The sequence below is a fragment of the Cephus cinctus genome, unplaced genomic scaffold (genome assembly GCF_000341935.2).
Source record: "Cephus cinctus unplaced genomic scaffold, Ccin1 Ccin1_scaffold0101, whole genome shotgun sequence".
In the NCBI taxonomy this organism is placed as follows: Eukaryota; Metazoa; Arthropoda; class Insecta; order Hymenoptera; family Cephidae; genus Cephus; species Cephus cinctus.
This window is the reverse complement of record NW_014332838.1, coordinates 402,836-430,526: the sequence shown is the minus strand read 5'-3', so window position 1 is coordinate 430,526 and position 27,691 is coordinate 402,836. Positions and strand designations below refer to the sequence as shown.

The 27,691-nt window shown below is 36.5% G+C and overlaps 3 protein-coding genes and 1 long non-coding RNA gene across 18 annotated transcripts in view; 2 read left to right on the top strand and 2 right to left on the bottom strand.

Moving 5' to 3' along the window:
- LOC107274742 overlaps positions 1 to 19,231 on the top strand; it is a 190,158-nt gene extending 170,927 nt beyond the window's left edge. For 8 of the 9 annotated variants that reach the window (XM_015754210.2, XM_025092065.1, XM_025092064.1 and 5 more), the window contains 10 exons: positions 2,655 to 2,783; positions 3,218 to 3,333; positions 3,432 to 3,669; positions 6,501 to 6,635; positions 10,940 to 11,058; positions 12,581 to 12,759; positions 13,068 to 13,229; positions 13,297 to 13,573; positions 14,945 to 15,086; positions 15,328 to 19,231. In XM_015754210.2, coding sequence (XP_015609696.1) covers positions 2,655 to 2,783; positions 3,218 to 3,333; positions 3,432 to 3,669; positions 6,501 to 6,635; positions 10,940 to 11,058; positions 12,581 to 12,759; positions 13,068 to 13,229; positions 13,297 to 13,573; positions 14,945 to 15,086; positions 15,328 to 15,538 — 1,708 coding nt within the window. In that variant the 3' untranslated portion in view covers positions 15,539 to 19,231. Of the gene's footprint in view, positions 1 to 2,654; positions 2,784 to 3,217; positions 3,334 to 3,431; positions 3,670 to 6,500; positions 6,636 to 10,939; positions 11,059 to 12,580; positions 12,760 to 13,067; positions 13,230 to 13,296; positions 13,574 to 13,832; positions 14,109 to 14,944; positions 15,087 to 15,327 lie in introns of those variants that run through there. The other variant, XM_025092067.1, reaches the window with a different exon arrangement.
- Positions 14,279 to 18,671, bottom strand: LOC112495425. Its single transcript, XR_003061908.1, has 4 exons — positions 18,542 to 18,671; positions 15,317 to 15,553; positions 14,914 to 15,182; positions 14,279 to 14,817 (listed from the first exon to the last, which is right to left on the bottom strand). It is a non-coding gene; the product is annotated as an uncharacterized LOC112495425 (long non-coding RNA).
- A 1,012-nt stretch (positions 19,232 to 20,243) lies between the features above and the next one.
- Positions 20,244 to 24,385, top strand: LOC107274740 (porphobilinogen deaminase). Of its 7 annotated transcripts, none has more exons than XM_015754202.2 (6): positions 20,244 to 20,708; positions 21,293 to 21,365; positions 21,740 to 21,923; positions 22,221 to 22,491; positions 22,595 to 22,911; positions 23,010 to 24,385. In XM_015754202.2, exons 1-6 carry the CDS (start codon positions 20,658 to 20,660, stop codon positions 23,182 to 23,184), a joined length of 1,071 nt encoding a protein of 356 aa, XP_015609688.1. In that variant the 5' UTR covers positions 20,244 to 20,657; the 3' UTR covers positions 23,185 to 24,385. The 7 variants fall into 7 exon arrangements, with proteins under 7 accessions (XP_015609688.1, XP_024947826.1, XP_024947827.1 ...); XM_025092059.1 differs by having other exon boundaries at positions 20,253 to 20,703; positions 21,720 to 21,923; XM_025092060.1 differs by having other exon boundaries at positions 20,254 to 20,703.
- A 928-nt stretch (positions 24,386 to 25,313) lies between these two features.
- Positions 25,314 to 27,081, bottom strand: LOC107274741 (mitochondrial import receptor subunit TOM20 homolog). The gene is made up of 4 exons (XM_015754204.2): positions 26,846 to 27,081; positions 26,328 to 26,419; positions 26,066 to 26,239; positions 25,314 to 25,929 (listed from the first exon to the last, which is right to left on the bottom strand). The coding sequence occupies exons 1-4, from the start codon at positions 26,964 to 26,966 to the stop codon at positions 25,885 to 25,887; spliced, it is 432 nt and encodes a 143-aa protein (XP_015609690.1). The 5' UTR covers positions 26,967 to 27,081; the 3' UTR covers positions 25,314 to 25,884.
- Positions 27,082 to 27,691: the final 610 nt, after the last annotated feature.

The following is a 27,691-nucleotide window of genomic DNA, read 5'->3' as shown; positions in this document are numbered from 1 at the left end:
AGAAAAATGCGTCACCCTGTGTGAAATTATTAACGGTCGAATGGCTTGGACTGCCGAACAGTATAATAATAATGGAGGACTGAAACAGAACGTAAAATAAAATGAAAACCAAACGAAACGGTTTTATACGATGCAGAAGCTGATTCGACGATATTTGTTCGCGAAATTCCGTACTCGGCAAAAGTTCACGCTTTACTACGTATTACGTGGAAACGGCACACTGATTTTTTTTTTCCGTGACCAATATCGTTTTTCCAATTAAACACCGAATCGTAATTAGAGTTATGACAAATATTTATACTTCACTAAGTCACGCTCGTGATACGCCTGGCTATTTGATGGCTGGGACGATTGTCAATAATTTTGTCGTATACGCAATAAATTGGCAAATAATCAAAATGCGTCATTCGTTAATGATAAATATAAATCAAGGTTTAAGTATATCATGGTCGTGCTCTGTAGGTGGCAGGAGGGTCGTTCGAAAAAAAATGGAAAAGGCTCAAAGCCTCTGAACTTGAGAGCAAGTTCGTGCTCGATGAAGAGTAAAGGCTTCGGGATAACGATAAGGAAGCCTCCGGCTAATTACTTTGGAGAGATTAATAGCTTCGGCTAATCACCGATAATTAATGCGCAGTCTCACTCAAGACGCATATCACCCTTTCACATTCATCTCTTTGTTAACTCTGCATCGACCAATAGCCTGACTCTCGTCAATTCCACATCGTGCGATAAACTTATTTTATCATTTTTCCTGCAATTATCTACGTACACCACAACCAGTAATTATGCAAGGCACTAATAATGTAACGAACCGTAATTAAAAAATAACTTTAGCTTTACTCAATAGACAAATTTTATCGGTCATATAAGTTTTCAAGTGTCAACATACTGTGCTCGTCCATATAAGAAATTATATATATATATATTAATTATATATATATTATATATATATATTAATTCTTATCGGCCAATTTTTTATATATAAACCTTTTAAAGAAAATTTACAAAAGTTCATCAGCTTTCGGCCTCTCACTTTAATCTTGGTTATTGCAAAGGATAAAAATTGCGTAACTGCATTCACCTTGAAAACGAATGATATTTTGGACTAAATATAATTTTAAGAAAATTACATGTTTACCTAGCGGGAATTAAGTTTGCACGATTTCGGATTACATTTAAAGCGCATTAAAGTCCGTCGCACCAGATACGTGTACAGGAAGGAGCGTTGAGGAATTTGTGAAGAACAAAAATAAAAAAACATAATCCACATAAAAAGATAAATCAACGTAACGTAATATTATTAAACAGTTACTTCATCGTCATACGTCCTATAGCTTCTTTGTATTTCTTCATAGTGACGTCATGAGTAAGTCATGTAATATTTACACTCGTATCCTTGTTTGCCAACGAGAATATAATTCTGAATAAAACGTTTGCAAATTTTACGAAAACATCGGTCAAGTAATTCAAACAAAATGACAACTGGCCTAAAACGTTGCCTTTGAAATTTGAAACTCATTAATAGTCGTCGAAGCCAGCGCCGCGTTGGATAACTCATGCGATAAAGCGCAAAGGTCTAGGGTCCTCTAAGTAAATGTAAGGGGTGTCTGGAAAACGTAGTTGATGTCCTTGAGGGTGGATTGCCGATAAGTAACCCTAAAGCGGAGAAGGATATCAAGCTGGTGGCTCCTGTTCGCTAAGTGACGGGTATTCCCGATCAAATAGATTGTTGTAAAGAAGAGATAAGGTTTACCAAAGTCAGAAAACGATTCTGTCGTTATCGGGAACTTTGATAATCGATAAGATAAAGAATTATTTTCTTGGAAATGGAATGATAGAGATTAGGGTAGATTTAACTAAACTCGGTAAAATTACATACTTCCAGTCGAAGAATCGCGTAACGGTATTCGCATTATGGACGATAGGATTGATAAGAATGACAGGGTATGTTGAAGCTTAAATATGAATAATTGCGTAATTCGTATATGCGGTTTGTCGGGAAAAAAATTTTGTCGAATTTTTGTGGAAAACAATAAGACACAAATACCATGAACTTTGCACTTACTTTACCAGGTTAGAAAAAAAGTAATTTATCTAGACCACTACCGTGACCGATACGAGTCAAGTGGGTGGAAAAAAGCCTTTGGACTAAATAACCGGGTATTTTGTTTGGATTATATAAATACTTGGTATAAGAAGGACAATGTCAATGTGCTGACAATGTCATAACTGAAAATTGTTGAACAAAACTTTGTATAATTATATCTATAATACATTCGCCATAACCCTAATTCATGCAGAACATTACAAAATCTTACTTTCATAATGTGGCCAACACGTGGCCATGCGAACATGAATTAAGGGTGCACAAGTGGTGATAAAGTTACATCATAAAATAAATCATGAACCCTCTCACAAGGTGCTTTGGCCATTTACAATTTGGTAAAGAATCCCATATATCTTTAACCATTAACAATAGGCGCTTTCCTAACGACAAAAGTTTCACTCATCTCGAGTGTGATTTATTTTTATTGAAAAATTCACCGCCATAAGAACAATCTACTAGTTTATCCTATCCTGACGATTTTTCTACTCCGTATTATGAAAAAAAAAAAATTTCTTTTTTTATGGACATTCTCCGCTTTTTCTTACAGCCACTGCACCAGCGATTACATTGCCGTCTACGAGGGTCGAGAAACTACAAGTTCGCTCCTAAAGATGCTCTGCGGAAATGACAGAACGAATGTCGTCCACGTCGGTTCACAGCTTTTGGTGGAATTCAGGTAAGCTTTCATTTTCCTGTAAAAGTTCCAACAAGAGTTAGGGAAACAAGAAAAACGAAAAGAGGAAGGGGCTTACTCCATTTTCCCCATTCAACGAGTAAAAATGCCCCTAAAAGCGTTCTCGATGTAAATGGACGAGAACGAAGCTCGACCAATTTCCCAAGTCCCGTGGAAATGTGTTTTTCATCGTAGAATATCGATGTGCTTCGTTTTCTTTTCCTTTTCGTGAAGAAAAAAAAGAATTGCGTGAAAGAATGGAAGAGACGGAAAATGAAAAGAAAAGATAAAATATACAAGAAATACAACGTCTATACAGACTGCACGTAGTATTTTTTGCTATAGGGAAACATATCGGCACGTTCTCAACCCTTGGAAGAATCTCCCAATACACAAATTTCATTTCCTGTATAATTTAAATAAATTTTATTTTTTAGATCCGGACCGGAAGTACCACCCTTCAACTATAACGGTTTCGTAGCTACTCTCAGTTTCGTTGAAATTACGACAGAAGCGCCAACGACAGTCACCATGGAGAGTACCAGTAAAACACGTGAGACCCTTTAAATTTTTCAAGTGGCACTTTGACACTCTGAATTGATCCATCGTTCAAGTAAGATAGCTTCTTCAAAACCTTATCATGTTTTACAGTCGAGATGATAAGATCGCCCAGCAGGAGCAGTCATAACGGTCGTTACAATCACCGCGATCTTCATGATCATCGCAAGGATCAGGGATCGGCCAGCTGTGATCTTGTCGTTAGCGGAAATGAGATCAGGTCTGGTCATCACGACACAAGGGGTAAACTCAAGTCCACGGTTTGCCGTCTCAATCTACGTGGACGTGCTTACGACACAGTACATGTCTCCATCACTAGTTACAATCTGAGGTAAGCAAATAGCTTGTGCCGTTGTCGCTTTATTATCTAGGGAATTTTTTTTTCTTTCTGAGTTATGACCCAATTCCCTGTAGAAATGTAGTCACGTAGAAAGAGGATGATTCGTCTACGAAATTTCTACATTAGTCGCGTCTATGTGTATACATATATATACTGACATCTAATTTTATTATTTTACGTCATTGCAACGTACACTGGACGATACGATATGGCGTCGTTATAAGATGCTGAAAAGTTTATTAAATTGCCATAGTTTATACAAAGCATCGCTACTTGTTCGGACAGTCTTAAAAGTCCAATTGAACGAATAAAGGATCGCAGAATGAATTCTTTATCGTTTACAGTTTCTACGGAGTAAAAGTCAAAATCGTTACTGAAATTTTATACAGTCACTTGGGGGCTGCTCGTCGGGGATCGTTTCGAAGGCGATGCAATGTTCAATCTACCAGAGTTAAGTTATCGTACCTTAGTACCGATTAATTCGGCAGTAAGCTTTATACCTCGTTCCCCTGTCGTGGCACGGTGTATAAAATGTAAAGTGCTACCCAGCCTGACAAATGTAATAACAGGGGTAGCTAAAAAGGAAGAAGGGTAGTTAGGCAGCTACAAAGTATGACCGAATCAGCGTCAGAATGAGAAACCATGCTAATTAAAATCCTTGGTTAAAGTGCCGTTTTAAAATCAATGTCCCGTAAGGTAATTGCGGTTCAATTGCCTCGGATACATCAGAAACTTTTCAAGTAACACTATAGCTACGTCTGTACCAAAAGTTATCAGCAATGACGACCGTTGGATCCTTCGAAGCGTACAGTCTCTTCGTCTAAGAATTGACAAAGCCGTGCCTTTCAAAATTTAATTTTGACAAAAGCCTGTACAATGAATCTTTCTCTAACAGCCCCCAATACCTGTTATTTAATTCGTTATACAAGACTCGATGGACACGAAGCCGAGAAACTCGTGTACAGGCACTGTGCCAATTACGTCGCTTCTACCTCATGGAGGATTAGTAGAGCTGGGAATGACGGGTCTTCAATTTTCCCCAATCTTGGAATAAGATCTTTCCCCAACATGGGATCTCGTTTCGCGCGTCTGTGGTTTCCACTTAAAGTCCTCCTGTCGTCGTTCCACTCATCCTCGATGCCGCATCAGTCCTGCCACGCAGTCCGGCAGTTCCTTTCTCAGGCAGCTCCTTCGATAACCACGTAGGGAACCCTCTCACAAAAAGACGACGCCCCTGGTGGCAGTTGCCGATATCGAAGATATACACGTGGACTCTCAAGGATTATATCGTAATTCAGGATATTCGTCCTTTTTATGCGATTGGCCCGGAATGCGTGGGAGCTACGTGTAGAGCATGCCAGTCCTACTCCAAGTCTATTCCTACGCTTATCAAGAGTCCTGATCGGATCGCTAGGATATCTTACAGGAAGTACCAGTATGAATTGTGGTAAAAATTTTCCAATTTGTCAAACTTATTTCGGTCCTGCGTAAAAATATGTACTACCAATTGCACCGTGAGGTCCCACGAGATTCTGAAACATTTCTTGAATTCTTACGAAAATAACTGCAAGATTATTCAGGTCCAGTCGTGATAAGGTATTCTTCCTTTTACGCGCAGTACGATATGCAGTAAAGGTGGGGAGATTGAAGACGTCGATGTTACCTGATAAGAAATCGCGGGGTATCAGCCCCGCGGATGTTACAGCCAATCAATACAAGTATCGCGGTCTTATAAATAATATATATTCCAGACCTATTTCTACGTTCGCTCTACGCGAAGGCGATCCGATTTCAGTCGATACAAGTAAAGTAAGAGATATCGAATATCTATACCTAGGGCTCACCAGAGACAAGGCCCTTTTTTTAAAAAGCCAGAAACTCTTTTTATCCGCTACGACTACGCCACTGGAATTTCTCATGTTTTCAATTATCATGAAAAATGCCTTAACCTGGGATACAAGACAAACCTCTTGTACCTGTAAAGAATGAAAATGACTGTAATGGAATCATAAATATAATGATCGATCAATTAAATTTTAATTAATTGCAAATATCCTACTGGAAAATCTACACTTGGCAATATTCTTAAAATAATAGATAGACGTAATAGTGTGGATATTATTAATTTTCAAAATCTCATTAACTCACTAAGCCAGCTATCCAGTTAATTTTCCATCTTCGTGGACGAGCTGCGAAATGAAAAGCTACTGTATTAAATCATACGGAATCCACTGGACGTAATACGAGTTCGTATCTCCAGGATTTTCAATTATCATACACAATGGCTGCAACATGCAGACCATGTATTACTTTGAGAGATATGCTCACGTAACGAGAATAGCAGTTGGGTGTCCCGAGGAACACAGGGAAATGCCGAGTGCCTCTGCCAGGGATATAACCAGGAATAAACTAACGGAGGCTCGGGAGGTATAAGACACATAAGAGTTTATTGAGGGCGGCATAAATTTTGAATAGAATATTGTAAATCCGAGCGCCAGTGAACCGAGAAAGTAGCTCCCAGCGTAGGGAATACCTTATATACATATATACCTTCAAGATCTGCAACCCTTTTTACGACACGAAGCTCCGTTGAATTTCACCCTGTGATTCACCGGTCGTTCTGAAGACCGTAGAAATGAAATACATAGGGTTCGATGATGCGCTCAGGATACAAGCCCGTATTGCTTGAAAATGGTATATAGAATATTAACAGTTAAAAAATTCCATGAAAATTACGTAACAATAGAAACAATAAATTTAACTGAGGATTCTCGATACTTCAATACAGTCATTGTTAACTCATATGAATATTTTCATTACAGTCCCGTCGCCTGTAAATCAATGGTAGAGATTTTCGACGGAAATCTCGAAGCCAGGATGATCGGCTCAGCCAAGTCACTCAAAAGAATTTGCAGTCCCGCTGAAAGGCTTCCGCGCGCACTCGTGCCAGTCTCTAAGTAAGTAGTAATTATCTTTTTCTTAAGTATGTAAAATAATATTCGCAAAGGTACCAAAGTAAACGACCTTCCTCAGCCCATTATTATCTCAAACGTATATTGACTAAATTATTCGCATCCCGTCCGAAAGTAACCAGCGAAGAATTAGTCTGTATTACATAGGTATACATATCTAGTATATATATATTCGTCATGGAAAATCTAGTACATACGTATCTAAAGATAAAAAGTATCAGAGAACGGCGTTATCTGACGTATGCAAAATTCTGATATACCTATATGTACAGCAAGCACATACCCTATGTATTTATTCAGATATTTGTAGGTACCTGGTAGGAACGTATTTCCCGTTTGTGAAATTCCCAAGAGAGAAGTTAGAGTTCGGTAGAGCAGACTTCCTCGTATTATCTCAATGAAACAGTTTAATACTAACGACTGTCTCTTCATGCGAGTGACGTAGTGTGGTAAGTGAAGTAACGTGACATCGCGAATCAGATTGCAGAAAAATTATGCTATATAAAAATTGAAGTTATTTTTTTTTTAATACGGGTTATAAAATAATATTATCAAATACTGACAGATATAAATTGGCAATGGATCGTGCCTGTCGGCAAAGTGAATAAACTCTCGAAAAATACATATATGTAGAAAGCAGAAAAGGTCTGGTTACGTGAAAACGAGAAGTTCATGTCGAAAGCAATGGCACGGAGTGAGACGACGGGGCCGAGTTTGAAACACGTATGCATTATGCAAGCTGTTGGAAATACTTGAACGGGGATGCGAGATGTTTGTTGTGCGTGCCGGCGTTACTCGAGAGATCCTGAAGAAGAAGGTCTTGAAGTAAGATTCGAATCCCAAAAGAGATTTTCTGAAGTATTAAGCTATTCTTCTTCTCGGAGTTTACGACGAATTTCAGTAAATACTCGGCAACCTCGAGAGACACTTTGCAACCGTGATATTATGGGGATAACCCTACAAAGGAGACACTGGGTACCACTTGTGAAGTAATAAAGCCAAGTATTACGAAGGGTCGAGAAAAAATTTTTTTATCTGTAACAACATTTGATAATTGATAGCAAAAAATGTCAAGGGGCAGTTCGATTATGAAATTTCGTACATAAAAGCTGATTTGAACGGATGAAAATTCTCGATGAAAGTTCGTAATTGCTTTGACTGCCAACGTTATTCTAAAAAAATTTTTAAAATAAAAATCTATCAAAGGTATGAAAAGTGAGCGTTTCTTCTCGTTTTTAAAAATATATAAAATACTTGATAGCGTCGAGTGTCCAGGTGAGTAATATGAGTCACTGAAAACATGAACCATTTTTTTTTCCCTAAAAAACTGTAAAATGTAAAACTCAAAAGCCTTCTATATCCCATAAACCGTGGGCAGACGGTATCTTTAACTTTTTACTATACAACCAGACGTCAAGTTTCCCCAGAGAAAACTGTGCTCTGTCGGTAATAAAGCGTGAAAATTGTGTCCTTCACTTCGTGAAACTAAATGGTCAACGATGACCCCGCGTGCGCCGGTGTTTTTAATCTATTTTAATTTCTAACTTGACGGCGTACAGGGCGGATAATTTATCCCCCCGTGTGGGATATCACTGGATGCGGCGAACGTACGTGCCTATGAGACTGGTGTGTTTTATGTCTGCTAATCTCGTAAAACTTCATGGAAAATAAAGATCATGTTTCATTCTACCCCTCAGAAAAAGCCGTGCACCATTTCTGACAAATCCTCCGTCCGCATTATGAGGTAAATTTCGTAATACGCCCTTCTGTCGCGATACGTTGAATAATCTTCCTTGATAATGCACCCAGGATTCCATGATCAAAAGTGCCCGGGACCAAATCAAAATTCAAATCGAATATACTCGTTGCCAGGATAATACAGGAAACTCCCACTCACCCTGAAACAGATTCCTCTACAATCCAATGAAAAAATCTTGTTACATCCCAGTTCCGTACCTACTTTACCTGAATGCCTTTAAGATATTTCATCTTATCCTTCAGGGCCAAATTTTCATACCTCTTTAATCGAATTGTCTATTTAAATTCCAGAAGTACTGAACGTGGGATAGGTATACCTATACAATATGAACGATCTGATCAATTTAATTTTGAGGTACAATCTTCTTATGGCTTACAGTCCCAAGAAGATCCCCTCTAAATGGGGAACTAATACCGTGATCTAACTATAGAAATATATAGACTGAAGCGTTGATGAAACTGACACGATATACGAAAGTAACTTGTTATAGGTCGACGGTTACCTGGCCACTGGTAGGGATCATGTTACATATGGGTGAATCTCGATTGAAAACCGAGACAACAAGTCGCAAGGGTGTGGCTATTATACAACAAAGTTACTTTGATCGTACAGCAATATGGCATACCATAAGAATGGATATTCGATACTCGAAAACGCGGAGTACAGTGATCAAGTATCTACGTAATATTACTTTATTATGTATACGTATACATGTATCTATAGAACAATGACCATTCTCTTATCTGTAGTCGAAGACAAATGATAATTCCATATGAAAATCTGAAAATTGGCTCTGGGTAAACTGCTGATATATATCACAAATCAAAACTGCTGCTTTAGTCGGAAAGACTACACACGATATGAGTAAGCTGAGTATGCTATAGGTAAGGATCTCCGCATAGCGGCGCACGTGAAACCGGAATCGCAGATGAAGGAAATGGCAGTAGGCCAACTGGGTCGCTTGATCTTTCGCTCTGAAGAGTCTATTCTCCAAACACAACTTCCAATTCCACCTTCGATCCCCAGCTGGCTCCAGGTCCTATGCCTCTATTTATAAAACGCCTGTTTGATTTGCTTTTGGTTTCCACGTATGCATGCAAAGAGACTGCATAGGTGTATTATCGAAATTTCATAATTCACGCTATACAAACACCAAGACTGCCAAATGAAAATGCGTTAAAGACAAAGCGTACGATAATCAAGATAAAATGGTACGATGCAACAGCTGCCAACCAACTAGCTAAATACCTAGGAAGATATATCGCATGAAAGGAATCTTTTTTTTTGTTTTTTACAAAAGAGACAGAAACTCCACAAAGTCAGAACGAACTTTCCTTGGATGACGAATGGGCCGTTTCTTTTCACGGCAGGTACACGCCAGAGCTAAACATTTCTAAAGCTCCAAGAGAAGCTCGCAGAATCGCACGTCGTTTAAAGCTTTTTAGCCAAGAAAGCTCGAAAGAAAAGAAGGGAAATGATTGTGACCGGAAACAGCTACACCCGATACCGTTGCTACTGTTGTCTTATCACTAAACAAGATTTCGATAAAGCTCCAGCTACAGCCGACTCTGGCACACCATCCTCCAGTAGCATAGGTGAAACTAGTCTCTCTGCTAACCAAAAGATAACTGTCGACGCTCAATTCGTAGTCGCCCTTTGGAAACGTATCCAACCGAATTCTCTCGATAACGTAGGAGTTGTTGACCTTCCAGAGCACCCAGTATCCTCGGGAGTATTTCCGTAATGGGTACTGCAGATTCATATGGATCGTATTCGAACGTCTGTACGTACATGCTCACTGGCAAAGGGTAAAATGGCGATAGAGAGGAGAAGAGAAAAGCACAGATATAGCCCATTACCGTTTAGCTCGCTCAGCGATTCGACATTGCTGTTCGCCCGTGCTAGATTCTCCTCCGTGAACAGCAAACCTCCTTCCCTATTTCTATATAGCGATCATTTAGAACATCGCCCCGACCAAAATGGAACGGAACGCTGTGTAAGATTTATATCGTGCTTTGTCGCGTGGTACCGCTTTTGATTCTCGTATATAGATTTCCTTTACGATAATATAACAGCATTGGTAATACCGTTCGTGAGCTTTCAATGAGTCTACTGTTACTGATGTTTAAATTTCGAAAACCCTCAGGGTACTCCTTACTCTAGATATTCCCCATTTTACCTTCAACGGCGTACAAACTATAAGTGTACCACCTTATATCGATGCTTGTCTTTTAAAAATTAATCGTTCGATTGATTAACGTAGTATCTACCTATATACATAGTTACGACGTCAAGATAGACAATATATATACATACGAAGGAGTGCAGTATTCTATACAAGAAAAATAATACGCATGCCTGGATAAAGCTACCGTTTTATGATGCAGGGTGGAGTCTTCGATTTACGTAAACGTTTACAGAAACTACGTGTTTTCCTCGAGACGAGCCATAGTATACACCATAAAGTGCAATATGCGACATGGCTTTCCTATTCCCCTATAAATGACATTTTCTACCTTCGTGTTCTCAGGTATATTGAACCCGAACGTTACTCCTCGACTGGAAGAGATATGACGGTTATTCTTCAACGATCCTCGGACAGTCCAGCGGACGAGGAATACATGGACGTCTCGTATTATTTTCACGACGGTGAGTCATCTGTATGAGCAAATTAATGAATATGATTAGTTAATTTAATTATATTGACGCAACTATCCTGCACTTCTTATTCAACGGCCCACTGGGTATATACCAAACACGCCAGACGTTGCAGAATAGTTTACTGCTAGAACACCCGAAGTCAAGATATGCCTTATACGGTGTAAAGCCATTAATCACTATGCACAATCGCTAATTGCTATTAACTGATTACTCTTGGACCTTAGACTGTCTATGAGAAAGCTCGTGGTAACTGCTCGGATTGGTAACTCAACTGTGGTCCTATGTAATTCCAACATTCTGGAATTCGAAGCGTATGTCGTTATCGGTTATCTACCCTGTGTGCAGAGACAATATAGTTCTGGTACTCCATTTTGGAAAGATCTTATCAATTTTATCGCAGGAAGAAACCATAATCGATGAACGATTCCATTTTGCCATAGGTGCCCTGTGGGGGAGGTCGAGAGACATTAAAACATATGAGCATAGTACTTCCGTCTCAATGCCAACTTTTCTTACTTGGTCCTTGATCATGGAAAACGTCGATTGACGTGATGGTTAAGATTGATTGATTATATTTAAGGAAATTGGAATGATGAATGAGCAACGGAGTAAATAAAAACTTGTGTGAAAGCGCATGAGAAATCAATGATTAGTTTCTTCTGTACAAATCTTCGATTTTATAACAGTTTCATTACGTGCTGGTACTGATAATTCTTCTTAAAGATATTTTTTTACAGGCAGATAAAAGTCCTGAAATTAAAATTCAGTACTCGAATACTCTTCCTAAGATCGATACGGATGACCTGCTTTTTTGCTTTCTATGCCTCAAACAGAATACCAATGGTAGATATGCGGCCATGCGGCAGAGTCGATATCAATACGTAACTCGTGGATTGAAAAGAGAAAATTGTTTGGTTATATCAATTAAATACGGAACCGTGCACACGATAACAATTCGTTTGATTTTTAAAATTGAATGTATCGACTTTTTTACATAATAGCTATAGGTTTAACTACGTATCACGTACCACAAATGATGTAATGATAGAATTGCATCATTTGTTATGCACGGGACTTTGGTTCTTCTTATTGGTAGGTACGACAAAAGCAGTGAAATAAAAAAAAGCCAATGCATTGCACGGGAGGGGGATGGAGGGAAGTGACGGTAAAAAATAAAAATAACTCCACTGGGAAGAAAATGGCGCGAATTCAGCAAAGCTTCGACGGAGCTTGCAGGATAGTATAGTAAAACAGTCGGGAGCAGATATTCGGAATAGAATACATTTAACGTATCAATTGCCAGGAATTTCTCTACCAAAAAGTATCATTTCTATGGCGCGAGATATCTAACAAGCAAATACAACTTCGAGCGATTCCATATATGCAATTATATAAAAATTCAATTTTCACTTTACAAGGTGGATCAACTGTCTGATCGAATTCTGATAGTCATGAAAATCTTTCTTTGCTTAGATTCGAGTTTTATATCGATATTATTGTAAACTCGCAGAAAGGGAAGAAGGTACTCAGCAACCAGCCAGTGTCTGCGACGTTGAATACTACGGTTTGAGTTCTCCACCGGAAGGCACAGTGATACATCCGGAACCGCATAAACTGCTCACGTCACAGGGGCCTGTAAAATGCCGACAACACTTTATACCAGCTGCTAATCAGTCGATTAATATCACGGTAAAGCATTCATGTTCCATTATGAATTTAGGCCATTCTCATTAAAAGTTCCAATATCATTTCTTTCACTGAATAAAAATAATGGTATTTCGATCAAAGCCCATATAGCATGGAGATAGTACCATTGCATGCATATAGTATATGCAGGAAATCCTTGCGGGGAGATTCATAGTTAAAAAACTGTGCGTTGCAGTAATTGCGAAGTTTTAATAACGATAGAGCCAGAGGCAAAGTAGTCGCGGCGACCCCGGAGACGTCGTTAAAAATTCTATCGCGTTAATTTGTATGTTTCTTCGTGTTGCCGACAGGTCGAGAGCAGCACGAAGCAAGCATCAAGCAATTCCTGTTATACAAAATGCGGCGACAGCGGCTGTCAATGCGTTACGAAAAATCGTCTTGATGAATTGGATCATCTTCTTTTGGTATCAGAAACCGGCTACGTCGTCAGCTGTTTTTGTGGAAACTATCAAGTGAGAAATTATTTGTTATTCTTGTAGAAAATATCACATGGTTTGAGTATTTCATTGCGTCTGGCAGGAATGGCTACCGGTTGGTGTTAGAAGTTGGACGCCAGTTTACATAGAATGGTCCAGGTTCTCGAACGCCGGTCTCAACTTCAAGGCTGCATACAAATTTTCCGAGGATCCATACTGCGGCGATCATACTACGAAGAAACCGGAGGGGGAAGTAACTGGGGGTAATTTGGCCAGTGGAGAAATAAAATTAAATCAGTACTACCAACAGAAATGTACATGGATTTTGGACTCGTCGATGGATCGACAGTTGACTATTGAAGTGAAGTCCTCGCAAAGTCGTAAGTCTTTTCTACATTATTTTTAATAATTACGTGGGGTCCGTGTTATATCGATTGTTTTGTATGCAATGCCAATATTCTAATAATCATTTGGTTACCAACTGTTCATATATGTATCTATAATGTCTGTGTATATTAACAGTCCCGTTCTCATAAATTCCCCTACACTGTGTCCAGTGTTTAAAAAACAAGTACACAAATAAATTCAATGAACAGTTTTCTGCAATTGGTGAAACTGAGAGACCGTTCATTATTCTAGATAGCACCGGACGCGTATCGCCCATATAAGCTGTCCCACGCTACCGAACAACCAATTACAGCGCGTACACAATCAATTGATATTGGCAGGAAATTTGGCTACCAAATTAAAAAAGAAGGTGGCGGTTATTTGATTCTTTTAACCTTTCCCACAACGCAAGCAATCAAGTACCTCGTCGTGCTTCGCACGATAAAATTTCTTGTAGGTAAAAGACGAAATAAAAGGTATTTAGTCGAGAAAAGGAAATAAAAGTCAACAAATAGTACAAGCCTTCCCGAGGAAAAACGATCTACGGAAGTTGAATTCCATTCCTCGAAGTCCGTTCATCTTTAACTTATGTGGAAGACCATCCAAGGGATACCTTATATATATGTTCGACGGTCTACAAGGCCCGGACCCTTAGAGCAACTTCAGTTTATGGTCGTGAATCTCGCTAAACTACACCCAACCGCCGTAGGAAAACACGAACCAGTTGAAGCGGAAGCAATTATAATTAATTATAAGAAACCGGGTTGGCCTAGGATCTAGGCCATTGTATCTTTATGGTTCGGTCGACAAACAAACACGTCCTTGAAATAAAATCTCATAAGTCACCGTGAAGAGTGTATTAAAGCCATTTCCTGTTCCGGTTATTCACGAAGTTTTATACAGAACTTTGATTTACGTAGAAACTCAGTAGCAGGACAGCCAGTGAACAGAGTATACTGTCGATTCTTGGTCGGGTCGAGTAGAAGCAAAGCTTTAGTAGTTTTTGTTAGTCTAGTTAAACCCAAATCTCTTTAATCTCAAGTTGTACCTTATAGCTCGTACGCGAAACCGCGTTCGCCTTTTAATCAATGGACAAAGCCATTCGCCTCTTTGAACACACGCTTTTGCACCTTCGATGAATTATCAAAAAGGGAACCATTATAACATGCTATATACATTCTCTTAACGATTATACCAAACTTTTCCCCTCTCACACCTCGGAGGCTCCAAGTCGTGCCTGTAGATAAAGAAAGCTTGGTCAGATGGCTTTCATAAAAATAACAGACGAAACGTGATACATTGTCATGCTTGTTATAAATCGCTTGGCTCTTACTTCAATATCTTCCATTATGTTTTTCACGCAGGACCATGTGCTGCATGGAATCTGACGATACACGAGTACAGTAAGAACGGTGACCCGGCGGGACCGAAACTGTACACCTTCTGTTCACGAGATCAGCACAAAAATTTTACCCTCGACTGGAAGATGAATACTGCTGTAGTCAGGTAAGCTTCTTCTATCGTACGTCTATCCCATCACATGACAAAAACAATGGATAGTTTTCAAAGGCAAGTTGCTCATTGTGCATCTCGCGTATATCACTGAAAGGACGAATATATATTAGGTAATAAATGTTTTAAAGAATCTGTCATGAAGATGAAACGAATAAAGCCGAGGGACTAGCATGGCAAATAATTTCAAAAATCCATAATTAACCTTGTTATATTTTTCCCACCTGTTTTGTAGATTGCAAGCACTGAGCAGAACGCCACCTCAGTATACAATGAAGTGGAGGAGTGATTTCGTCACAGCCAACACCAGGAAGAGTGGTCCATCGCCAGCTCCCAATCACGTCACAGGATCTTCAAGTAACATTCATGATCGTCATAATCATCGATACTGTGCATTCTCGTTAACGATTCCATGGTGGATCCTGATGACATTCCTACGACTTTAAGTCGCTTTTCTGTTCCTGAAAAGAAGTCCGTGCCCGTGTGTATATAATAATTATGCAAAAGGAACTCACTGGAGGATTATCGAATTTATAAAAAAATGTCATCGAACAGTTTATACGAATCATTAGCCTCCATCGTATATTTAAGAATATCGATGACGGCAGCGTACTGTGTTTCTCTCTTCGTTGATAATACATGTATAAATTGATACCGGCAATTTATATGTATCGATGACTATTGAAAGCACGATTAAAGTTTCAATACTTTTTAATCAGTCGTCGTCGATCCTCGATGCACGTGGAAATGAATTGTTCTCTAAATGGTGGATCACTTTTAACGCAAACCCCCCCCCCCATGCTGTATATATTATATATAAAAATGAAATTTAACCCTTTGTCGGGAATACAAAAGTTTCGAACTTTGGAAATACTCGGCATCGTTCTAACGTAACGCCGTCGGTGCGGTCGAATGGAATTTAGCCAGTGTACATAAACACAGTAGGCTAGTAGGGACTTGTACAGAATACAATGATTAACTGATAAACGAATAAGGAATTATTGTAAAATATCTATACAACTACATTCAAGATACACGAGTAACGATGGAAGATGTATTTTAAAAAACGAGCTTCGTGTGTCCAAGTGACACCTCTCGAACTATGCGTTAAATGTTCAACGATTATACATAATTATATCATAAAAATTATCCTAAGGGTTACATTAAAATCTTTGAGCATTCCGAAATACCTGAACTGACAATTCTAATGTTGATCAGATCGTCTTTACGGTTTTTCATAATACACGCAGCTCATGAGTTTTGACTTTTGTGTACTGGGAATGAATATTTTCATGGATAATCGTTGTGAACAACTAACTATATTGTTAATTACCACACCGTTACCACTAGACTCTAACTATTTAATGTACGTACCTACTATTACTAACTACAAAGTGAAGCAGACTAACAATACCTTCGAATAACGGTTAAACTTAAACAAAAAAAAAGACTAAAGTCACACACATGTCACGTACCAATATATGTAATAGGAAAATTAACCGGTTGAAAATTTAGAAACAACCAAAAATCATTTCATACTGGAAACTTGCGAATCTTCAATGGCAAACAGGAATCGATTTTGTCAAAGAACAGAACAAGTATAAATGAGAGCTTGTGTTTATGAAGTCTTTTGTATTCAACAAGCTTCATTGATATGGGATAAATAAATAGCACAATGTTTATGCTAAGAATTCCTGTAATGTACACCACTCGACAGCTAATTAATGGTCCTCATTAAATTCCCGACTATACATGAAAAAAAAAGACGCTTTACACGAAAAAAGGACGATTCCCTCTCGCCATTCATTCGCATTTGCGATAAAAAGAAGAAAAAAACGGTGCTAAAAGTCCATATAAAAAGCAGACAGCATTTTCGGTGCATTTTGCAAGAAAAAAAATTTATTTATCCTTACTACTTGGTGAGCTTGCGATGAAGTGCTGCATGTTCATTGTAAATTGTTCTTGCGAACGGTGACGTGGTTCAATAAATGAGAATCAATAGATAATGACATATCAACCACGTATCGTTGATAATATGCATACAACGAATTGCAATGCACGTGCTATGTTGATATCTTCAAGTTATGAATGTTATAATACTTTTGTTAAAATCTAATTATCTGATACAGCTTGTATTATTTTTTTTAACGATACCAACGAATCAGATATTTAAGAATGCGATAAAACTATTAATGTATGGAATTGTCTTTAACTGAGCTTATAGCAACGTCCATTTATTTTCTGGTTTGCATTCAGCATATGCTTTACAGGTATACTGAATTCTTTATAACGATGAAAGCTTTTTTTTCTCTTCAAACTAAAGCTGTACCCAATATTGGAAAGGTAAAAGTCGAGAGTATGAACCTTAACATAGAAAAATGGCATCTGTAAAAATGACCCAATTCATAGTGAATAAAGCAGCAATCTTTACAGAGTATAAGGATATTCATATGCTCTCCTGCTTGACCTCATCAGAACAAAGATGAAAGTCTTCAGTTTAATTAATGGAGCTAAGCGAATAAAATGGCTTTCACAGTGTGATGTCAAATAACGAAATGAGAAATTTAAAAAATTGTTTGAATAGAATGGCATCAATGTATCAAGTTGGTACAGTGTTGTTTTTTTCAAAGGCCATGTATCGGTTATAGCATCTCTTGAAATTCCAATGAATCATAGATATTGACAACTTTTGACTGATAATTGTACTACAAGTTAAACAGAAATATCAAAAGACAAGTCATTACGCAACCAAATAAATCTATGTATACAAAGAATTCTCACGTATTATACATTTTGGAAATATTTATGATTTTATACCTCTTCGCTAGGTAGTAACTATTACTTTCACTACTGGTAACTTCTCAGGTAAAGTATGAGAATTGATGCTATGTCGTCAGACAGCCTTAACCATATCATTTCACTGTATCGCATGAATTATAATAAACAGAAGTATAATACAATGAGTGAGAATTAATTGTATAATGGCTATGGCCTATAATTTTTACTTGCCAGGCACTCAAAAAACAATATGCCAATTGGATACATTGCCACTTTGACACTTTACCTACAGAAAAGAATACATGTTACATGTACTAGTCGTGTATATCTAAGTCACAATAAATAGTCAATTGTTTCATATAAACTATAAATAAATTAAAAATAAATATTAACATAGTCTTACTCTCCCGAGAATCGAGTGATAATTTGTTATTCGATAATCAGTGAAATATAGCGCCATTGACGAAAAATCCCTTGAAATATGCAGATTAATTAGATTAATTAAAGTACGATATAGAATGAATCGCTCAAAAAATATCTCGCGATATCCGAATAAGACCATTTTCAGCATATTCCCCAACGTTTTTCTACTGAGAATCACGAGAGTACGATTTTTCATTCCAAACGTGGCAACATGAAGTCGTGCAAATTCCAATACCTGTAATACTCACCTCATTATTATTATTGACTTGCAACACATGTTTGAATAAGGGTAATTCTATCATGATGTTAAAATGTTAAGAAAAAAAGAATTGACTACGGCAATTCATTTGATACAGTATTTTGTAATGATAGTCCAAGTCGAAGTAACCGGTTACTCGAATTTTCCACTTGATTACTGACGCACACAATTATTTTTAAGTAACGCACCTAATGGTCAACATTTTCAAAGTTTCAAATGAATACTCGTACCGACCACTGTACAGAGAATAAAAATTAACACTGTCAATAAACCCTGAAAGAAGAAACCTCAAGAAGAATAGAAACAATTGCGGAGATTATTCGTAATAAGTATAGAAAACCAACCGTGAACTAGCAATAAAAGTATTTACAATCGAATTCATACGTTTATCCATAATTTGTCGATACACCGAGAAATACAGGAAGATCACGTAGGGTCCAACATTGATCATCGATCTTATAGTCTTGTTCACAGTAAGATTTCAGTTCCTAATCTATATATGAACTAATCCAAGGAGCGAGCTTGAAGCTTCTAAATAGTAATCTGAAAAATTCAATACTGATACATCATTTTATATTATGGTTATCTTTAATTCGTCTCCCTGTTCAATTTTTAATTTAAGGAAAACAGAATTTCCAATTGTTATATATTATATACGTGTTTTCATTAATGATTTTAAATAAATAAAATGACAACAAACGAACGCATCTATTACCTCCCGAATATGAATGTATGGGACTAGCAACATGGCATTATTTTTCTTTCTTCTCGAATTCTTCGGTTTCTCATGATGTATGTACATACATACGTATGCGCTTTTCTCTTTACTTACTAGTAAAGCAATTGGCGTTTCATAAAGTTAATACTGAAGGAAGGAGCATGTGAAGTACAAACGTAATACATATACTCCGTCGATAATACATATCCCGTCGTAGCCGAGCTGAACGTGATCATGAAGGTGTAGCTTGGCGGGCAGAGGTTCATCACAACTTACCGCTGGTTCCTAGAGCAACCCTTAGAACGAGACCGCTCATCAGATATTACCTAAATATTTGTTTGTAGTCTTAAAGTAAAATTCACACCACATTTTCTTAAAAATGTTTTAACAATAGGCTTTTGTCTTAACAAACTTTATCGAGGTTACATTGTGCACTCGAATTTAAGATTGCAAAAAAAAATATTTAGGTAGTATCTGATGAGCGTCTTTCTAAAAGTTGCTCTGGGAACCAGCGGTAAGTTGCGGAGAACCTCTCCCGCCAAGCTACTACCTTCATGATTACGATCACCTCGACTACGACGGGATATGCATTATCGACGGAGGCGATGATCACAAAAGTCTTCTCCTGGATTCGCCGCTACGATTTAGAGCCATGCTTTTGGTATAACCTAAAACCGGAGCGTTGTGCATCTACCCACTCATCTCTGCCTAAAACCGTAGCGTTGTGCATCTCCCTACTCATCTGTACTCATCTCTGTCGCCTATAACCGTAGCGTTGAGTCTCTGGTTCTTGCACATCTCCTCATTGGAGAAGTCAGCCATAAGGAAAGGAAGCAAAGAACGATCCTCTTATTGAGCATTGTCCTACTCATCTCTGTGCTATCATTGAATGTGACATTTCTCTTTATCAGCGATTGACGTCATTTCCTCTAAAGTAGATGGCAGCACAAACATTCAGTAGATATCGTTGGAGGACGTCACGCGAAATTATCGAAGCAGACGCACGGAATTTAACTCCATTCAGTCACATACTAACAGCAATGGCGCGTGTTAGCTCGTAGAAGGCAACTCACTTCCTTTTCATTTACATAATTAATTTCACATTCTGCTGCAGTGCCAGTGACTGTGAAATAAACGACAGTACAATCGAGGTTGTTAATACATTCAATTAATTTAACTAAAAAAACGTGCAGTGCAATATTCTGTCTGTCAGATGTGTCTGAATCTTATGCCTGGTGAAAGTCTTTTCGCGTCTTTGACCCAATTCGTTTTCTTATTGTCCTGGGCATGATATCGCTTTGATACATTCCGTCGTAATTTAATGAGATTCCCTCGACGCGTACTGTGGACTGTGTTATTTTAATTTCATAATTAATCATTATCAAAGATGAATCTTGAGGCACGCGATGTAATCCGAGTGGGATCCCGTAAAAGTGAGGTAAGACTTGGATTTTCATTTTTTCATGAAAACTTTATTAAAGTTATTTCAGATTTATGCTAAGAAAGCATGTTTATTTTTAATACTTAAGACAATATTTATCAATTAATAATAATCCATGCTTTTTTGTCTTTTCTCTTTGTTTTACAACTTGTTGAATAGCATTGTATGAAATTTTGTCACAGTTTAGTATCATTACATGTAGTTATTTATGTGATTGCTGCATACTTACAATTAAATTATACTATCTTCTTAAGATAGGTTTACAGCTAGTCATGATGAAGAAGCAGTTTTGTTAATTTTGTAATCTTAGTTTTTACTAATGAAGAATATTATTCAAACATTTTAATTATATAATTTCACAGTCATTCAATTCTACTATTTTATCAGTGGTTGGATTTGTAATTGTTATTCGATTAGATTTTTCTTTGATGTAATACCAATCTCATATATACTTTATACTTTATACATATACTTTAATTAATAATATAAGAAAGTGAAAATTTGGAAGTCTAAAAAGAAAGCAAGATTTATGCAAAATCAGTATAGTACAACTCAATGATACATTTATTTATTTATTTTAGTTGGCCTTAATACAAACCAGACACGTAATTAAATGTCTCAAGGATCTTTACCCTAAGAAAAATTTTGAAATTGGTAAGTGACTGATTAATTGGAGAGTATACATTAATATCACTAAAATATGTACAATAAATCACTATTTGTTATGTAATATACCTGATTAATTTCCTGCAATATGAAAATTTAAGAGCATGTGTAACTGATTACCATATGTTTATATTCTTATATAGATATATATTTATATAATAGTGTATGATAGTAAATTTGTTACTAGTAATTATATAGTCTGATAATAGTTATACAACTGTTACTCACGTGCCATTGAGAAATTTTTAAATCATGAGTGACTATATCCTTCAGATTCATATTTGTGACAAGGTCAATATTCTGAGATAATCTCTTTATTATTAATAACTTTATATTAAATAGATTCTGTTGGTTTTATATAGTTACAATGAATACAAAGGGTGACAAAATTCTGGATAAATCTTTGCCAAAAATTGGTGAAAAATCCTTATTCACAGAAGAGTTAGAACTTGCTTTAGAAAGTGGACGTGTTGACTTTGTTGTCCATTCATTAAAGGACTTACCAACTACATTACCTGAAGGAATGGCTTTAGGTGCCATATTAAAGTAAGTTAATTTTTTTACTACTAGTTACAAGCTCTGTCTTCATGAAAATCATTTAGATTATCATTAAACATAATGTTGACAAAAAATGCTAAACCTGACCTTGTTTATTTAAAGTCATAGCCTTATTATCATTCTCATGAAAAAACCAACTATCGTTGTATAAGCATATTTACCCTGTTTTTGTATTTACGTTGCATCCAGCACATGGAATAATATTACTCTTTCTAAAAAAAATGTTATCAAAGAATATCTCTGCTTTATCTTATTGTATGTATATCATTACATTATTATTCGCAGACGTGAAGATCCGAGAGATGCAGTAGTCATGTCAAAAAAATATCAAGGCAAAACATTAGAAACTTTACCAGAAGGCAGCATAATTGGTACCAGCTCTTTGCGACGATCCGCTCAGTTAGCACGAAACATGCCACATTTGAAGGTGGAAAATATTCGCGGAAACCTAAACACCAGATTGAAAAAGTTAGATGACGAAGATGGTCCATTTGCTGCAATTATTCTAGCAGCAGCTGGCTTGAATAGAATGGGCTGGCAAGATCGTATCAGTCAGGTAAGACTGTTCTAATAAACATTAACATTTTTCGATTCACATTATTCTTATTTTTCAATTTCTAAAAAATGTTTTATATAATTTTTCCTACTTTCACTTGTAGTTACTGGATCCAGAAGATACGTTATATGCTATCGGTCAAGGTGCCTTGGGTGTGGAATGTCGTGAAACTGACTGGAACACTCTTTCCTTATTGGAACCTTTGCATGACGTTGAAACGACATTGAAATGCGTGTGCGAAAGGTCCTTTCTCAAAACACTTGGTGGTGGATGCTCAGCACCAGTAGCAGTAGCCTCTTCATTAAATGGGAAAGATTTAACAATCACAGGTGCTGTGTGGTCACTCGATGGTCAAACACTTATCAAGGACACTCTTAAAAGTAAATTATACTTGCCTAACGATGATGGGGAACCACCAAAGTAAGTTACTGTTTAATTCTATAAATAAATGCATCACCGAAGGATGATGCATGTCTCCTTCACAAATATATAACATATTTTTTATCTTTGTAATGTAGGAAGTGTCCTTATCGCGAACCTAGATTGTACTGCAGCGTTGCTCCCGGAAAAGTAAGTGGTATTAGTCTCTTGGGTGCTGAACAACTTGGCAAAGACATTGCCAAAAGTCTAATTGACAAAGATGCTCTCGAAATCATGTCCAAAGCAAGAAACGAAATACTTAGCACGGCGTAAGTAGTATAATTTGGAAATGTTAAATTTGACGTGAGAAATAATTTGTTTAATTGAGAAACATGCGCCGGAGATATGTGTATGTGGTTTTGGTACACTGCATACTTGAATTATTAACTTCGACGGCTCTTATGCAGTGATTAGTTTTCTTAAACGCATCAATGTATAGAAAGTACAAAAAGAATCACTATGACTCATGTTAATCATAACACGAACTGCATAAATTTTATTTTGTTCTCTTGACTTATATTTGAACATAGTCATACGTAGACAAATTTTCTTGAAAATTATTTGCAAAATAATTTTGGAGTTATACTTACAATTATACTGAATACGCAAAAATGCTTAATCGACTGTGAACTTTTGTTCTAATCAGTGTTCATTCATATGTCATGTTATGCTACTTCTTTAAAGAGGAACACTAGCTTCTGTGTCTCACGTTCTTCCCAAATGTCGTCTGTCATCCAGTCTAACGTTTATTTTTGACTACGCAGTGTTAAATATCTATTTATTATTTATATAAAATTATTAAACAGCCACTATTTGAAAAATTATTTGTCGTTTATTCATAATAGTCCAATAGATATAGGTAAATATTTGTTTATTGCAAGAATAGTTGGTTGATATTCATTCATGAAACATCAGTTTATCGTTGAAAACTGCCATTTTAGAAATTTTTACAGATGCACATAATGTTTCACAGTGTAAATATGTGATAGGCATATGAAAAATAGCGTGTAAGGTCTATATTTTGCATAAATTAATAAGCTCTGGACAATTGGAGTTTGAACTCTGTGAACATCCAATAGCTCATTAAGTTTGGTAATTTTGCGAACACTTTTTTTCAGATATCATGCTCCTAATTTTGCAGACTATAATGAATAAAATCAAATTATATAACGTCACTGCATAATATCTCATACTAGTAAAAAATTATTGTAAAGTATTGTATATGAAAAAAGATTTCATTTAAGAGTCCACAATTGATATCATTTTGTTATATTATTCTATTGGTGTTGATATAATAGTTATGGGAGAATCGTTTGTTATTACTTTACGAATTTTACATTTACAAGATATATGTTATATACAAGTGCACAGTTTGCGCCGCACGTTGAGGAAAAGTGTAGAGAAAAGAAGAGAGATGTACAGAAAATAAATGTATATAAAAGTAATCGTTGAATAAAAATATATATATACTTTATATCAACTTTTTAACTTTGAATGTTATCATGGCCAATATGATATTGTTGAATTTAATATACTGGCAACTGTCCATTCGTTCGTGTTTTCGTCTTGTTGTAACTTATGAGATTTCAATTATTCTTAACCAGTGCTAAGAAAATTACGTAGGTAAGTTACTGGGATAATCATGATTTTCATCTTGTGTGAAGCATTTTCCTATATGCATTACAATGTAAAGGATTTTAATTTACACTAAAAATTCTTTCAAATGATAATTATTAATCGCAATATATTTTATCCCGCTTATATAGATGAGAGAACTATAAAGCAAGTAATATTAGTGTCATAAATCCATCAGCAAGATATATAAGGAATTTTATTCACGACTGAGCTATAATAGCCACTTTATTCCCTGAAAAGTGGAACCAAATCAGCCACCGTCATTATGATGGAAATATACGGTTTTTCAAATATTCCAAAAATTCATAATTTTAAAATTTTTCACCTTTTCAAAACTTTCAAAATTTTGCGGGAATAAAGTTCATTATTCCCGCAAAGTGCGGGAATAAAGTAAATTTGCGGGAAAACCAAATATGCGGGAATAAAATGCTACTTTAGTCCTGCTTTTCAGGGAATAAAGTGGCTATTATAGCTCAGTCGTGAATAAAATTCCTTATATATCTTGCTGATGGATTTATGACACTAATATTACTTGCTTTATAGTTCTCTCATCTATATAAGCGGGATAAAATATATTGCGATTAATAATTATCATTTGAAAGAATTTTTAGTGTAAATTAAAATCCTTTACATTGTAATGCATATAGGAAAATGCTTCACACAAGATGAAAATCATGATTATCCCAGTAACTTACCTACGTAATTTTCTTAGCACTGGTTAAGAATAATTGAAATCTCATAAGTTACAACAAGACGAAAACACGAACGAATGGACAGTTGCCAGTATATTAAATTCAACAATATCATATTAACAAATGCATTGTAATTACAAACGACGACCTTTTCAGTACAATGTTGAATTAGATTTATCATATTCTTTGGCTTATCTGCATACTGTAAATTCATATTTCTTTAAATGGTCAGATTTATTAGCTATCTATTTGATACTATGCATGGAAGCTCAAAAGATCAAACAGATCCTTTATATTTTCCACTGTTAACTATCGTTTGATTTTTTATGATTTCTTACTTAAAATCGTCATCGTATTAACTTAAAGAAGTTTGTTGCCAAAATAAGCTTACCATTACATAGCTCAACTCCGTCGATCCTTAGCAGCTGTAACTTTCGAAAAAAATTCTTACACCATCAACTGGACAAGCTCAGTGAGCAAATATTCACAGCAGTTGAAAGTTTAAAGAAGAACGACCAAAAATATTACAATTAAAGGTTTTACATGTAATGCAAACTATATAGACACCTATTATATGCAATAAGAGCATGTTTTTTCTACTAACGTTGCTTTTTATTTAGGAATAATCAACGAGATTTTTGTTATCTTACTCAACATCCTCCTCAGCCATTCCTGTCTGTGACAAGATTTTCTGCAAGAATAGATTACACAATTCAATTAGTACTGATCAAAGATACTTGAAATCTTGTATTAAAGTAAATTTTCATTGAAATCTTATAAATTTGGATAATGTAAAAGATAAAGCTAATATCAAAAATGAAGTATACCTGAGTAACTGAAGGTAATCGTTGCAGAAGAAGATGAAATACTTGAGGAGGTAACGTCTTTTGCAATACTTGCAGGAGTTGGTTTGGCTGACCGCAAACTGCAACTGCATTAGCTAGATGATCGACTCCACCATCAAAGTCTCCAGCAGCAAGCATTTCTTCACCAAGTTGAACCTGATACAACAAAATTGTATATTTATAATACGTGTCTATTTATACAAAGAAATTATATGTATATTAATAAAATAAAATAAAACCCTACCTCTTGCAAAAAGAACCTTTGTACAACATCATGATTTTTGAAATCTGGTATTTGTGATCCAGACTTTTGTGCTAGTTTTTTGGCTCTTCTACCTGATATAACAGAAACATATTATAATTATTAAAATAATGTTCATTGACATACTTAAATAATAAATGGATAACTCTATTAAACAATTAAACAAGAAATTACAATGTTGCAAGTTTGTATCAGACTCATCTGAGAACGGGGCCAATTAATTTCATGAAACATTTATTGTATATGCACTACATATATTACTCTAGAAACGTAAATCATTATGCGCCATACCTCGCTTGCTTACGACATATAACATGATTAAAAACGGCACTATTCAAAATCATAAAGATTTAAGTAAATTCTAAAACATTCTTTTCTACAAAAATAGAAGTTTTGTAGAAAAAATAGTATTTCTTGGAAAAAAAAAGAGCGTATTAACCTCCCCTTTCAACGGCATGCACCTACATATTCGGATATCAAGTTCAGCTAAGAAAACTCACGTTCACGTAGTTTTGCTTTAAAATCTGGATCACTACGACGCTTCTGGTCGAAGTAAAAGCAATAGCCAACGAAAAATCCGGCAAGGCCGACAGCTATACCGACTGCTGCTTTTGAAATCATGATCACGCTAATAAACAAATTTAAATCTTATAATCGTCGAAATTCACAAAACCTTCATTGCGACTTCGACCATCACGGAAAAGGGCTGCGTTTGCTTAGCAGTCCATGAACACTTTGAAAACATAGATGAACAACTATATGTCTAGAATCAGAGATGAGTAGGGAGATGCACAACGCTACGGTTTTAGGCATCGATATATAGCATGGGCTACGCGATCCCTACTTCAAACTCCTTGAAAAAATGTCCGCTCGAATAGATAAAGAGGGACTGAAGTGGCGGCCAGTAGCTCTCCTTTTCTAATGCTCCCATTGCCTACGTTTTCTATACTCTCGTACTACGGCTGCTGATTCCTTAATTCCTTTCCTTATGGCTGACTCCTCCAATGAGGCGATGTGCCAGTAACGGCTGCTGATTAGAAAGAGACAGGGCTTGGCCGCCACCAATCACCATCTTTTTCTATCAGCCAACCATTTTTCGTATGCTTGTGAGTCCATGGTATATGTCGATGGTTGACACCGGAATACACACGCTTTAAATCGCCACCCGGTGTAGATTCATGTGTATCACAGAACTCAGGAATATCACGCGTAGTATTACTATATATATATGCTCGACCAATCAAAAACGTGAGACTGTTTCATGGGCTTTCCGTTAAACTATTTGATCTTTTTCATTTAATAGTCGCGAATATTAAAATTGCCTTAATATCATGCAATTGGTTAGC